Source organism: Balaenoptera acutorostrata, chromosome X (genome assembly GCF_949987535.1).
Source record: "Balaenoptera acutorostrata chromosome X, mBalAcu1.1, whole genome shotgun sequence".
NCBI classification, from domain to species: domain Eukaryota; kingdom Metazoa; phylum Chordata; class Mammalia; order Artiodactyla; family Balaenopteridae; genus Balaenoptera; species Balaenoptera acutorostrata.
The window spans coordinates 117,858,960-117,874,545 of record NC_080085.1 but is presented as its reverse complement, the minus strand read 5'-3'; the positions used below and the strand labels follow the sequence as shown (position 1 = coordinate 117,874,545).

Here is a 15,586-nt window from a genome sequence, read left to right as displayed (position 1 = left end):
AAAGGCATATCAATTAATGCCATGTGTGGACCTTGTTTGGATTTTCATTTGAACATAAAAAATGAGATAATTGGGAAAGTCGAATATTGATTAGCTATCTGATGATTTTATTTGCCCTGCACCCTGTTTTGCAAAACTTTTAACTTTGTCATCATTGTTTAGAAAGAGACTTTACATTAAAACCTAGATTTGCATCTTATTTTGAGAAATAGTGCAATCTAGCCACAGACGGACGCGTTGCCTCACTAGGCTACCCAAGGACCTCTCTTTTGGTCCTCAGGTCCAAAATAAGTGCCAATTCTTCCACAAAGAGTTCTCTGATCACTCCAACCATGAGTGATTTCTCATCCCTCTGAGCTCTTGGGACCCATTTTTTTTTTTGAAAAATTTTTATTGGAGTAGAGTTGGTTTACAATGTTGTGTTACTTTTAGGTGTACAGTAAAATGAATCAGTTATACATATGCATATATTCACTCTTTTTTAGATTTTTTTCCCTTGTAGGTTATTACAGAGTATTGAGAAGAGTTCCCTGTGCTATACAGTAGGTTCTTGTTGATGGGACCCATTTTAATTACTCACCCAGCTCCCAGCCTATGCCGCCTGTATTTGTTTTCTTGTAGACCTCTTATTGCTACTCCTCCCCCCCAACACACACCTGGGCAGGATTAAGACCTTTAGAAGTTCTAAATGCTGCAAAGATTATGGAGGGTGCCTCCCTGTATACGTAATGCCAAATCAAGTTTTATTTTTCAAAGTGGTGATGCTTAGAAATAAGCTGAAGACAATCTTTCTAGATTTAAAATAAATTCTCCAACTTATTTTGAAAAATTTCAAACCCATGTTAAAAGTTGAAAGAAGAGTAAAATGAGCCTCTATGTAACCATCTAGATTCACGAGTTTTTAATATTTCGTGATATTTGCTCTGTTTGTTCCTATGAACTACTTGACAGTAAGTTTCAGACATGATGCTTTATCCAGCAGTTACTTGTTAAGAAAAAGGACATTTTCCTACATGACCACGATACCATTCTCACACCCAAGAAATTTGACTTTGATACAATAATATATAATATACAGTTCATATTTGAATTTTCCCAATTGTTCCAATAATGAATGCCCTGTAAAAAATTTTTTTAATCTAGGTTCTAATCAAGGATCATGCATTATTACACTTGGTCTCTGTAGCCTCCTCTGACCTGAAACACTTCCCTGATGTTTGTTTTTAATCTTTCATTTTGAAGCATCCAGGTCAGTTGTTTTGCAGAATATGCCACAGTTTGGATTTGGGTGAATGTTTCCTTATTATTAGATGGGTTCAACATCTAACAGTGGGGGTCAACATTTTCAACAGTTTTGCAAGAAACTACAAAGGTGATGTTGCATTTTTCTAGATTTTCTGTTTGTGAAGTTCCAGATAAATTCATCAAAGCTGAATTTGTGTGTAGGTATATGTGTTTCGCTGGTGCCCTAATCATGTGTGTCATAATAATCATAGCTACCATCATGTATATCATGCAAAGCATTGGTGTCTGTATATATGCAGCAGCAGGGCTTCAGGTGATATAATGCCAAACTTTTTCCCCCCACTAGTGTTTTTTTAATTGAAGTATAGTTGATTTACAGTATTATTTTTCTCCACTAATATTAAACTACATCCTAACCAACTTATTTTCCACTCTTTAATTTTTGCCACATCTGTAGGTGTAACATGATATCTGTGGTTTCCATTTGTATTCTCTTGAGCGCTTAAGAGTTTGAGCATCTTTTCTTATGCTTATTGACCATTTGTGTTTTCTTTCCTGTGAAAGGCATCTTTATGCCTTTTGCTCATTTTTGGGGGGTTGCCTATTTCTTAAGTAATTTTTAAATCTTTATGCATTCTGGATACTAATCATTTATGAATATTATATATCTATCTGGCGAGATTAACACCAATAAGTCCTCTCCTTCACTTTAAAGACCCACAGACACCCTAAGATAATTCACACAACTTTGAGACCTAACAGTGTCACGATTTATTCTCAACAACTTAAAGTCTTTACTCATGATCAGGACCCCTAGCACCTCACAGGAACCTCTCTCTCTCCCAACCCCTCTCTAGGCCTCTTCACCCAACTTGGGCCTTTCTGTCGTGTTTCAAAGACTAGCAAACTCTTGATGCAAGCGCACCCAGGAGGCACTCAGGAAGTGCTCCCTAAGTGAACGAATGAAGAAAGGAAAGAACATTACTGCGTTTCTAGGTAAAAGAGATGAAAAGGAAAAAGGAATGTTGGAGGGCCAAGCCGGCTGATGATTGGCTGGCATCCAGGATGGAGGGTGCGGGGAGAACGCGGGACACAGGAGAGGGTTTATTTACACCAGGTGGTCGCCGCCCAACGGCTCACCACGTGGTGCGCAAAAAGCAGCGCTGCGGCAATCGCTAGTCCAAGCGAGGCGGTCGCGGCGGCCCTTTGGGCCCCTCCCCTTCCCGCCCCCCGGCGCCACGGCCCCGGCCCCCGCGGCGGCCGCGCCAGAGCCTGCGCACTGGGGCCCCAGCGCCTGCGGCGGCTCCCCGCTCCTTCTCTGAAGATGGCGGAGCGCGCCGGTGCTGGCACATCCCTGAGGGGGCTGCGGGAACGGATGGGTGAGCGGGCCGGCGGCTCCCGGGGGGGCTCGGGCCCGCGCGGGAGGCGGGGTTCCCGCGGCCCCGGGGACTGTCGGAGCGGCGCGGCCCGCGCCGGAAAACTTCACTCCGGAGTCGCCTCGCGCGCCGTCGGGTGCTCCCCTCACCCCCGCCGGAGCGCCCTGGGACGGGACGGGGCGCCGAGAGGGGACGCGGGCGGGAGGGGAGACGGCCGGCCCGCGCCACCAACGGCCCAAGTCCCGCGGCCCAACTGCCACCGCCAACGGCCGTACCCCCGCGGGCGGGCGGGGCGCGAGAGAACTAACGGGCGCTGCTGGGGCGGGAGGGCGGGGGCCTGGCACCCCGTAGCCCGCGGACGGTCCCGAGCCCCGCCTGCCGTTGGGGAGAGGCGGACGCCCTCGCAGCCTTCGGAACGGCCACGCCGCTGCCCGGGAGGTGCGGGCGCCGGGACGGCCCTCGCGGCTCGGGGCAGCCCTGGAATCTTCCCTCTGCCCGGGGCGCTCGCGCTTTCATCCTCTCCCACGGTCGCAACCCCGGTCTCTCCCGCATCCTCCTGGTCAAGGTCTGGTTAAGGTCCGGTGAGGAGGGGGCCTTGGGGGTCTGGCTTTGAAATTTGGGATGAAACTTGGTCCCCCTGCTCCTCCTGGTTTGCCTCAGCACATGACTTCTCCAGGACGTCACCTTCCGTGGGACATCTTGCAGACCCTAGGCTGAACTGAACGGGACTCAGCGCTTCAGAGTGCTTTCTTCTAAACTGGTCCCATCGCCAAAAAGTACCCCCCCCCGGCAAAATCGTTAATTTTATAAAATTTGTCAGGATTTGGCATTGCTTAGGCCAGGAGACTGCTTCACTACTTGAGCGAGACAGTATTTCTTGCTTGTGGGAGGTTGCTTTTAGTTCTCGGGCTAGTTTCCTCCTATATGAGCTTGAATAAAACAGCCTTGATGATTTTATTGAAATCCTTAGGGATTTTTTTCATTTGCAGTTGAAAAATTAGACCGGCTGCGATTGGGAGGGTTTATGTTACTTCAGAACGCTTTGAATCAACTCCCCAGAGAATAATGTCAGAAGCAAAAACACTTTCATTATTGCACAGGGTGAAAAACTCTTCTGTCTCTAGCTTATTATGGTTCACCTACAGGGAGAGTTTGCAATAAATTCATTGTTTTATTGCTTAGTGACACCTAAGGTCCTCTGACATTGAATTATTTCACTGATTTAAACTGACCGGCCTTCTGGATAACCCCCCAAAGTATTTGCATACTGAATGTTGAAAAGTATTTTTAAATTTTATATGGGACAGTTGCTTGAATTCCCAGTATTTTAAACTAAAAACTTAAGCAAAAAAAGGCTTAACCGAGAACCCTAGTTGACCTCCTTGCTGCCCATTTTGTATTAGGAATGGAAAACATCACATGTTAAACTTTTACAGAGGACCACCTTGACCAGAAAGAACTTACTTCATGGTCTCAGCGTTTTCCTGAAGGGGACAAAGAGTCAGTGAAATATTCTGCCACTTTGTGGCAATTGCTTCTTTTCTGTTATCCAAATAACAGTGAGTAGACTTCGTTGCTGTTTTAGGCAAAGCTCCCTGAATCTGCCTTATTTTTGTGGTTCCCTGATTGCAAATGTCTTTGGTTTTCTATTTTTTTCTAAATATTTTCTCACCCTCTCCCTGGCCTAATGACATGCAAACTGTAACAAGGCCATGAAGAGAGACCCTTGGTGTGGGCGGAATGGATCTGCACTCCCAGCTGCTCAGCTTTGAATGAGGGTGGATCCAGGTCTGGGCCGGCAACTGTGCGGAAGGGTCTGGGACTGGGCTGCTGGAAGACCGTCTGCTGCCAGACACCCCCAGCCTACACTTTGAGGGCTACATCCAGCAGGAGCGCAAGATAAGGCTTTGTAGCAATTGCTTCTTTTTATTCTGTTATCTAAATAATGGTGAGTAGCACTGTATCCACTAATCTGTAGCAGTTAGTTTCCTAGTAGGGTTGCTGTCTGCCACAACCGTAGCCCTTTTTATAATAAGTTTTTAAAAACCTTTCAATCATTTTTTTTTTTGCAATCTACGCCCTTTGCTACCTAATGAGAAGTACTAGTTTACTAGTTTGTGTGATCTAATGTTTCTAATCAGTACAGAAGAAAGGTCATGGAGAGGTGGGGCTACAGATTTTAGGTCGAACTCTGACTGAGAGTGATGTCTAGAGCAACAGCTGAGGCAGACAATACAGAATTGCTAATAAGTACTGGGATGAGTATTTATCATTGGCATCTCATGGGATTAAGCATTTTGGGGTGATTGTGCTTGGGTGCAGCTTTAGGAAGATTCTTGAACTAATTGTCATGGAAAAGTGTTCTTCCTTTCTTGCATTTAGCTTGCCCTAGTGGAGCAGAGCTCTTGTGACACAGATCGTGTGTGTGTGTGTGTGTGTGTGTGCGCGCGCGCGTGTGTTGAGGAAGGGGGAGTGGTGTTTCTGGAGAGAAGCAGAAATATTCCACTATGTTGAAGTCAGTAGTGACCTAAAATGCTTTATGTCCAGAAGGGGCCTCAAAATTTCAATGACATCTTTTAGAAATCAAGTGTAAAGCATTCTTTAATTTTGGCATCCTAGTGGCATCTATTTTTGGTTCATTTCATTCTGAGGTTTTTATTGGGCTAGATGGCTAGGATGATTGAGTTTGGGATGATTGAGTTTGTTGTTTTCCCATAATAGAAGGAGAATGGGGGAATTCCATGGTGGTCCAGGGGTTAGGACTCTGCACTCTCACTGCCGAGGGCCCGGGTTCAATCCCTGGTCAGGGAACTAAGATCACACAAGCCTCGAGATGCGGCCAAAAAAAAAAAATGGAGAATGATTTTCTTTTTGTAATGTCTTTTACACATTTTCTCTAAACTTAGGCCTTTTCTAGCCACAGCATAACAGTGCTTACTTTAGAGGAAAAAAAAAAAGTAAATGCTTTATTTTAAAATATTTCCATTTCCAAAATATTTCCATTCTGTATTTCCAAAGTATATTTTAAACCAAAGCCCATATATTTCATTTACTTATTGTTGAATAAATTTTATACATTTAGATCTTAATTCCTTCATTGTGGTATTTTAAAAAGAAGTAACCTTAGAAGTAGCTGAGGTGGGAATATTAAACTAAGTCATATAAAGGTTGATGTGGGTTTTGTACAGTCTGGTCCTTGATAATTATGTAATGTTTCAAAGTTAAGTTGCTTCTTAATCTACAATTAAGTTCTGGCTTTACCAGTTGCTACCTGTGTGATCTGGGAAAGTTATGTTTAGCCTCAGTTTTCTCATCTGTTAAAAAAAAAATGAGGAAAATAATAATATCCACTTTATAGGATTGTTATGAGAATTAAATGAGGTAATAACCAATGAAAACAACTTCATAAATGGTGGTATACATTATTTGTTATGGCAATTTTTTGGAAATACAGATTAAGATTCATAATTCAGTTTTAGTAATAAACTCTACATGTTTTCTTACGTAATCTCCAGGCAAAAGGTAACTTTTAACTTTAATTTTGGATTTAGAGTTAGTATAAGAACTATAGAAGTACTCTATTGCACCTGTTACTTGAAAGTGAATTAAGTAAGTTCTGTCATTGAATGGAGTTGAATAAAATGTTCATTTCGTTAAGTCCAGACATAAAGGCTTTCTCCCATTGTGTGGACATTTTTAGAGCCTGTTCTTTTGGTGAATGTATTTCTTGGCAGTAGGAATTTGGATGTAAAGATCTAAAAATAAGATTTGAGGGGAGTTCCCTGGTGGTCTAGTGGTTAGGACTCAGTGCTTTCACTGCCGTGGCCCGGGTTCAATCCCTGGTCGGGGAACTGAGATCCCGCAAGTGGTGCGGCACAGCCAAAATTTTAAAAAAATAAATAAAAATCAGATTTGATATTATAACCTTTATATGATTTGGTTCATTATTGCCACCACAGCTATTTCTAAGGTTACTTCTGAGTAATAAGATCTTAAATCTGGTAAAATTGTACATTTTGAGAAGAATTGTCCTTATGGCCAACTAAATTATGCCAAAATATGGACTTTCCTTAGGATTTTTAAGCAGGAAAACTGAATGTGCAGAAGCAACAGTGGTTTTCTGTATGCTCACATAGAAATGTTGTGAGTGGAAGGGAGGTGTGTAGGATGGTTTAATTAACTTATAGACGATAGTTAAGAATTTTCTTAATACACTAGTACTCAAATTCAGAGGATAATCGTGGTCCACAAAATTGATGCTAGTTAAATAACTGAAGAAGCTGACAAGAATCTAATCTTCAATTCAGATAGCTAGATCATGGATTATCTGAGCTGTTAGGTCTCTGAGATTTAAAAGTAAATCCTTTTCCCCTTTTGAAATGGCGATCTCTATGGCAACAATTGTGACGTCACTTTCAAGGTTACTCTATAAAATGGCTCCCAGATATTTTTCCTCAGTGGCAAGTAACATCTCAAAGTCCATTCATTCTGAGTACGACCACATCCCTCTATTCCCTTATTTTATAGTTGCCCATCTACAGCTGTTTTATATTTTTCTTGATATTGTAGAACCCAGAATTGTATGCAGTATCACAGGGGCATATTTCCTGTGCTTTTATACGAGAGTAGAAGAGAGTTTTCAGTGTTATTCTCCAGCTCCTTCCTGAAGATGCCTGGTACTATGGGGCATTTTAGATACAGCCGTATATGGAATTAGAGTTCAGGGAATTCCCCAAGAACTTGTTTTGTATCATCTTAGAATTTTAGTTTTTCTTACTTTCCCTCAAATTGTGCTCCCATACTCTTATATTTCACCCTTATTGAAGTTTATTTGCCATTTTCTACCTGTTCACATAAGATGTGTAAATTTATATTATATAATTTATATTTATTTGCTTGACATTTTCCTACCTAGAAAAATACCATCACATTGGCAATTCCTTGAGTGTTTTCTCCACCTTCACTGTGCATCAGAATAGAGCTTTTAGCAACTGCAAAGGCCTGGGCCCCATTCTCAGAGAGTGGAGGTGGGGAGGGGAAGGCTTTGCTAATTTTTTTTAAAAGCAATTTGGGTGACTCTCCTGTGGAGCCAGGGTTGGAAGCCCCTGATCTGGGTAATTTATAAATGTACTCCTTATATTGGGCCCAATCTCTGAGGCTCTCACCGTTGACACTTTTGCATCCAAATTCAGATCCATAAACTCCAAATCTTTTCTAAATTCCCCCAATTTATGGCGAAACATTTTTCCAAATCCTTGCCAACTCAGTTTTTCTAGTACTTGCTATAATGTCTGTCTGAGGCATTTTTGAAAGCTATTAATCATTAGCTCTTACTCACCCACCAGCTCGTGCTACTACTTCTACTGACAACTCTGTGTGCACAGATAGGCTGGCATGTCTACGGTAAACACTGTTAATTCTTTGTTGAATTATTGTTGAACATCATAGGTACTCAGTATGTCTTTCCTGACCCAGAGTCTGTCATGATTTTGCCTTGTAGAAGAGATTCTGTCCTTTATCATCGAAGATACAATTGGCTGTGCTTTGCCACCCCTGGATTAGCTGTTCATATTCTTTCTTGTTTTTTAAATTTATTTATTTATTTATGGTTGTGTTGGGTCTTCATTGCTGCACACGGGCCTTCTCCAGCTGTGGCGAGCTGGGTCATTGTGGTGCGCGGGCTTCTCACCGCAGTGGCCTCCCCTGTCTCAGAGCACGGGCTCCAGGCGCGCGGGCTTCAGTAGCTGTGGTTCCCGGGCTCTAGAGTGCAGGCTCAGTAGCTGTGGCACACGGACCCACTTGCTCCGCAGCTTGTGGGATCCTCCCGGACCAGGGCTCGAACCTGCGTCCCCTGCATTGGCAAGTGGACTCCTAACCATTGTGCCACCAGGGAAGTCCTGCTGTTTGTATTCTTAATATCGAATCCCTTTCCTTTATCTCCCTGTATTTTAGTTGCTGCTGCTAATGCCATTGCTGAAGAAAGACGGAGTCAGGGTAGCTTTAGCGCTCTTCCATCACAGCCCTCAAATATAAAATCAGCGTTTAAACCAGGTATAATTTCTAGAATGCTTTGATAGATGTCAAAGTGTTATGTCCTTAAAGTTTGATATCTTATGTCTAACTGTATTCTTTCTTTTTTTTTTTAGTAATAGATGGATCTGTGCTTAAAAATGATGTAAAGCAAAGATTAGCAAAGGAGCGCAGAGAGGAGAAAAAAAGACAAGATGATGGTATATTTTAGACTTTTTAAAAAAATTAAAATAAATGAATTTTATGTTAAGGTTGTATATTTCCAAAGTGGTTTTACTTACTTTTTAATCTGTTCATATGATAGATTACACATTTTACAGTATGTGTTATATTGGATTAAAAGCTTATACTAAATGAGATAAAGAAGGTCCATGAAAAATATTTGACCAAATCGTTTTATTTTTGAACTAGTAGTTTCTGTTAGCTTTAATTTTCTGAAAATGAAGGTATGAAAATTTCTTCAACATTTGTAGAAACAAGCAAAATGAAATTTCAGTAAAAATGATTTAAAAACAAAAATGAGGGAATTCCCTGGTGGTCCAGTGGTTAGCAGTCTGCTTTCACTGCCGGGGGTGGGTTCAAAAATAAAAGCAAAAAACAAAAAATGGAGTTGCTAATAATCCTAACATAGATACGGTATCTTTCACTGACTGCTGTGCTTTTCAAGTGTAACTTTGGATCAATTAGGATCTAGAAGAATACTCTTTCTACACCTTGAGAGAATGCTTTTTCAACTATGTATTTTTCCCATCTGGCCCTGTAAATCCACTGCAAAACTAGTGCTCAACTTCATTCAAATAAAATAGCAATTGTCTTTGTTCTGGTGAGGAGCTGTGTCTTCTTCTTGTAGCTCTTTAGAAGAGTGTTTTACAACTGCATAGGTGGCTCTGCAGGCTTTAGTGAGGGGAAATTTGAACGTAGGAAAACATCATGCTGGTCAGTAATGTGGAATGTGCCTAAAGCCCACGAAGGTCAAACTGGCATGCTTAATATGGTCTGTCTAGATGAGGCCTTTGAAAAGAAGTTTCCTAGTACAAGGGAAAAAAACGTATATTCTGGCCATGTGTTTTTTTTACGTCTTATTTTAATGTATAGCATATTAATCTGATGGGGTTTGACTTCAGCTCAAGTCAGCAGAAACATCACATGAAAGAAAATATTTCTTCTGAATTTGGAATTTTAGTTTGGACAGGAGGAGAGTCATCTAAGCCAATTCAGTTCTCAGGAGTTAAATGAACACCCAGTGGAAATGATTCTTTTGTGGCCATCTCTGTTCACTTATATAATAAGTCTTTAGTCATTAGCACAGGTTATGTTATTTTTAAGAAAGAGAATAAAATATAAACTTTTTCCTTCTCTGTCTGTAATGTGGAAAACTTAAATATTTTTTTGGCTCTTACCTTGCATTTGGAATATTTCAGCTAATAAAGAGACACAACTACTTGAAAAAGAAAGAAAGTCTAAGATCCTATACGAAAAACAGATGGAAGAAAAGCAGCGAAAGCTGAGGGAACAGAAAGAAAAGGATGAACAACGGAGAATATCTGCAGAAAAAAAGAGAAACGAAAAGTTACAGGAAGAAAGGGTACATGTTCTTCTAGCCTGTTAATCAGATGATGCACCGTGTTGCCTGGTTCTGCAGTGCTTTTTTCGTAGCCCTTCTCTGCTTTTACGGGAACCAATCCCAATTCTTCTTTCGTCTTTCCTTCAGCATTAGCACCTCTTGCCCCATCCTGATCCGAGCGTTGCACGTCCAGGGAGAGAACCGTGTCCACTTGCAGGGTGCCTGCGGCCTGGGCTTTGCTCTGAGCGGCTTTCTCTCCTACAAAAGGTGTTGTCCATTGCCTAGTATTCACCTACCCACCGTCCCAGGCCCCCTGAGAGGCCCCCGTCTGACCCTGACCCTCTGTGCTTCTCACTGCTCTGCTCTGCTTCTCAGCACTTGGCTCACACGAGCGGCAGGGCCCAGCCACGCCAGAGCCTTGCACTCTCCCACGGTGCCCTGGCCCCCTCTCCTGTGTGCTCCCCCCTCCCCTTCTTGTTCCTTTGTTTCTCTCTGTTGTTTTGTAGCCCTGCTCTCTCTTTTCCTGTCTGGACTCTGCTTTGGTGTCTTTGGCACTCTGTTGGTATGAGTCACTGCCTCTGTTGTGCCCTCTCTTTCCCCCTCTGTCCCTCTTCATTCAGTTTGTCTTTGACTGTTGTGTGGGTATCTGGCTGCCTGTCTCAATCTGTATGATTCTCTCTGGCACCAAGTTTTTCTCCTGTAGGTTGTTCCACAACTCTACTCTGAGTGTCCTTGGCTCCTTCTGAATTCACATGTTCTGTCCTGTTCCTTGCTGTCATTCTCTCTTTTCTTTGTTCCAGTGACTCTCAAGTGTCCCTGAGTGAGTCTTGGTCTGTCTTCGGCTCTCTGTCTGACTGACTCTGGCCTTTTTCTGCCCGAGGCACCTCCCTTTTCTTTCTGCTTTCTTTGTCTTAGCTTGTCCCTCTTTTCTCTCCCCATCTTTAGAGTTTCTGCCTCTCTCAGTATGTGGATTTTTATCTCCCTCTCTTTTTTTCTGTTGCTCCAATTTTTAAATGTTTTTTTCTCTCCTTTGCTCTCCGGTTTCATTTCTCCCCAAGAGCCCCCTTCTCTGTGTCTTTCTCTGTGGTGCTCGCTTTTCCTCCTAACTTTTGCACACAGTTGGCTCTTGCAAATGCTTCACCCCCCAGCCCTTACCCCCATTGGCGAATCTTCCTTATTCTAGGACTATTCCTGTGCTGTTTCTTCCCTGTCCATGGTCCACTAGCACCTTCTCTGTCTCTTTTTTTTTCAGCACATTCCAGTATTTAATAAATTCTCATTCAGAACTTGTGTCACTCTCTGTCTTCCTCTGTGAAACACCTCCTTAATTTACTTCTCTGTGGTAAAGAGAGTGAAGGCCAGAGAGACTGAACTAGGTAAAGAGAGAACCAAAGAAAGTAAAATAGAAAACTATGCGCAGAGTCAGGGAGGGTCCCTGGAGGAGAGAGAGTCCCGGGGACTGCGAGAAAAAGAGACCATCTTAGAGAAAGAGGAACCTGAGAGAGAGAACACAGAGAAAGAAGAAGCAACAAAATGATACTGTAGACAGAGCGGGAGCCAGAGACAGGGCAGGAGAAGAGGCCGGAAGACAAGGAGAAAGGGCAAAAGAGAACCGACCCCAGAGAGCCAGCATGGGGGCGTCCCAGACAGAGCAGGGACCGTTCGACACTGTGAGGAGGCCGCGCGGAGAAGAGAGAGAATGATTCAGTAGAGCAGGGGAAAGCGCAAACTCGGTGGTGCTGAGCGGGGGTGAGTGCGGGCGGGGCTACATGGGGGACAGGACAGGAGCTTGCACGTGAGCCACAGGTGCCGGAAGGAACCTGAAAGAGCACAGCGGGTCAGCACATCTGGAAACGGCAGGTTAGAATGCTTAGGAATCAGAGATGTTTTAATAATACAAGAATATTCTCTGTTTTTAGTCTTTATTATACTTTTTAGGTGTCTAAGTAATTTAGAACAACTTACTTTCTGTTAGAAAATATAATTTAAAACATTGCCATTAGATAAGTTTTATTTTAAGAATTGCAGTTGCTTTTCTCCTCAGAGGATATGGGTGACTCTGTTTTCCTAGTATGTTTACCCTATTTGCCCTCAGAGAAACGGTGGGAACATCGTAAGGATGATGTTGCTATGAAACGATTGTCATCAGGGAAGAATAGAAAACCTTCTGGCCCTGAGTTGATTTGCTTACCTGAGTGTAGTCCGTGATGTATTACAGCACAGGATGAGGAATAGCTGAGAAAAGAAAACTGCCTCTCATTTCCAGCAGTGGCCTTGTTTCGCCACAGTGTAGCATTTACATTTGTAGAGCTGTTATCCTGCCCAGTTCAAATTGAAGCTGAGGTCAAGACAAACACACCTCTTTTTAAAAATTTGATTAGTTAACACCAGAATTTCAGATGTTACAAATGTGGGTATAACAGATGATCTGGCATAGATTTCACATATGTGTATTAGTTGATTTGTTTTTCCTGCCTCATTCTGCAAAGAATTTAAGGTATATTTTAAAAAAGCCATACCACAACCAGATGAGAAAATAAGTGGTTGAGGGAATCAAGCAGAGGGGGAAATTAAAGTAAGAAAATAATAAAACATAAGGGATGATTAGCATACACCAAAGTGTACCACTCAGTCTTTGTATAGTTGCTAGAATAGGCTACACGTTTGGTTCTAAATTTCCTAATGATATAAGCAAAGATGGAAGCACAGTCAGTTCCTCGATTCATGTCCATAAGATTAAAACCTAGTTATTCGAGAGAACATGGATTGATACCCAAGATGTATTGAACTTTAACTTTTTACTTGAGATGTTTCCAGTTCTATTCTTTTATTAAAAAAAATTTGCCTGATTGAAAAATTTGGTGGTGGGGGTATTTTATAACCAACAGATCAAAATTATACTGACCAATATAATGCATATGTAAAAATGTGTTGGCATGTATTTTAAATAGGAGAGATTCAAAGCTGTCCTTCATCGTACACTGGAACGGAGCAGCCGTGTGGATCATCAAAAAAGATGGTCATGGGAAGGCTCTACAACAGTAAACTCTCAGAATAAAGCTGGTAATTAATACAACTGCTAAACTTTAAGTTCATTCATTTTCACATGTAAATATTGGCTACTAGTATAAGGTTGCATTTACTACAAAAGGTTTTGAGCTTTGTATCCTAGGTGAAAACACTGCCATGTACTTACTCTTTGGCATGCGTTTAAATTTGTGTCATGTGAGATCGCCAAAGAACCAGGTGAAATTTTACAGTAATTTTATTTTATCCACTATATCCAAAATTTTACCATTTAAACTTGTAATCAGTGTAAAAATGAATAATAATTGATAAGCTTTACACAGCTTTATCCAGTGCATATTTTTAAAATAGTTCTGTTTAATATTGATGTACTGTAAATTTTTCCTATGTGTGGACATAATTCTATACAGTTGCATAAAATATAAGTTAAATTTATATAGTTTGTAAGGAATGACTGACAGTGAGCATTGTGTACCTAATTAATACACGTTTATGCTCCATAGAAGTACATCATGAACTCATTTTGTTTCAGCTAATGATGCTTTTTTTAAATATGAGTACAGTAAATCTTATATCTTTTCTCAGCCAACAAACATTCTATATCTACTGAAAAGCTTGAACAGGGGACTTCTGGATTACATAAACAAATGTCGTCTGCAAGTTCTCAAAATTCTATTGCCAAGAGTAAGTAGTTCATGTATTCTACTGAGTTTCAAACCAATGAAATCAATTCTTTATATGTATTTCCACAGTACCACTTATTCTTTAGATTGTAGGACATTTAAATATTTCAGAAGAGCACCACCTTGTTTTACAGTAGAGATGGTCATTACTATCCTGTATTTTCATCAGTATAAATCCTTGTTTCTTGATTTGTGTACTAATCATATCAGATGGGTTTGTTGGGCTTAGGTAGCCCAACAAATACGAAACATCTTTTGACCAAAAGACATTGCCATTAGGTGGCACAATAATTTATTTTATAATTAATTCATATTCTATCTAACCTATAAATGAAATCACTTTTTCTAGGGACTAGACTAGTCATTCAATTTTCATTAAGTTTCATGAATATTACCTCATTTAAGTAAAATAATAGCATATATATAGCAGTGGACAGGTTGATCTGCTTCACATATATAGAAAGTTGACAGGCAAGTATAATTTACCTTCCTAGTTGTATAGTTAAGACCCCAAGAAATTCGGTGATTTCCACTCCACCATACTTAACTTATGGTTTATATTTTGGTCATTTGATAGATGGATCATGGTATTTAAATTGTACATTCCACTAGCAAGTCCATGTTTTCCCCCAAAGCAAATAAAGTGGTAACAGTGTTTAACGAGAGAAGTATTGCTAAGCTCCACTTTACAACTCTTCCTAGAGGTAATGCAGTGTTCTTTAAAATAAAACAAAGTTATCTACTATGGATACTTCAAATACCTTTTGCTCCTAGTGTTTGCACTTTTAATTAGCGTTCCTTTTTTTCTTTTTTTTTCTTTTGGCCGCCCAGCTTTTGGGATCTTAGTTCCTCGACCAGGGATTGAACCCGTACCCTACGCAGTGAAAGCACGGAGTCCTAACCACTGGACAGCCAGGGAATTCCCTAGAGTTCCTTATTTTTAAAAAAATCTTTACCAGAGTGTGTGTCAGTGACCATTTCTGGCTTGTAGTACATGGTGCTTCTCATTGATAATTGAAATGGATTAGACAACCATACCCATCCGGAGAAAAAAACAGAAGTGATCTGGGCAGGAAAAAGACATGGCAGGCATATTCCACATCATTCCCTCAAACTTAGCCATAAGAAAAGAAGAAATACCACCTTTGTACCTTGTGAATTGAGACGTAGGCATAATTATAGTTTGAATTAAAAATGTTTCTTTTGTATTATTAGGTGCCTTGGCAGTTTTTTGAGCAATGCTGATTGCTCTAAAATTCCACTACAGCAAAAGATTCTGGACCTCATTTAAAGTATAATTAGTTAATTGTAGCAGTGGTTAACTTAGTAGGAAAGATTTCCATTTTTGTCTAAATATTATAGTTTTAATATGTTGAAAAGGATTTTTGTTTTGTTCGTCCTACGTTATTTGTACTTTTAGAACTCTTACAGTTTCCAGCGATGAACTTGAGAGGTCTTTCATTGTTTGTGTCTTGGTGCATCTAATTTTCTCTTGTAATGGTCCAACAAAAGTTGATCCACTTTCCACCCTTACCCTCAATATGCTTTCCCAGAGCACTTTTATGTATAGCCCAGGTTCATTCATAGATTAATGTGGGAAGATTTTCTCTAGCACCTTGCTTGTCGTGTAATTAATTTATTATTCACAAACTCAATCCTTT

The 15,586-nt window shown here is 40.9% G+C and overlaps 1 protein-coding gene across 5 annotated transcripts in view; it reads left to right on the top strand.

Moving 5' to 3' along the window:
- The first annotated feature begins 2,495 nt into the window (after positions 1-2,495).
- MAP7D3 (MAP7 domain containing 3) overlaps positions 2,496-15,586 on the top strand; it is a 35,477-nt gene continuing 22,386 nt past the window's right edge. For all 5 annotated transcript variants that reach the window (XM_057538669.1, XM_057538668.1, XM_057538667.1 and 2 more), the window contains exons 1-6: positions 2,496-2,624; positions 8,574-8,672; positions 8,768-8,851; positions 10,073-10,236; positions 13,167-13,278; positions 13,828-13,926. In XM_057538669.1, coding sequence (XP_057394652.1) covers positions 2,570-2,624; positions 8,574-8,672; positions 8,768-8,851; positions 10,073-10,236; positions 13,167-13,278; positions 13,828-13,926 — 613 coding nt within the window. In that variant the 5' untranslated portion in view covers positions 2,496-2,569. The remainder of the gene's footprint in view (positions 2,625-8,573; positions 8,673-8,767; positions 8,852-10,072; positions 10,237-13,166; positions 13,279-13,827; positions 13,927-15,586) is intronic.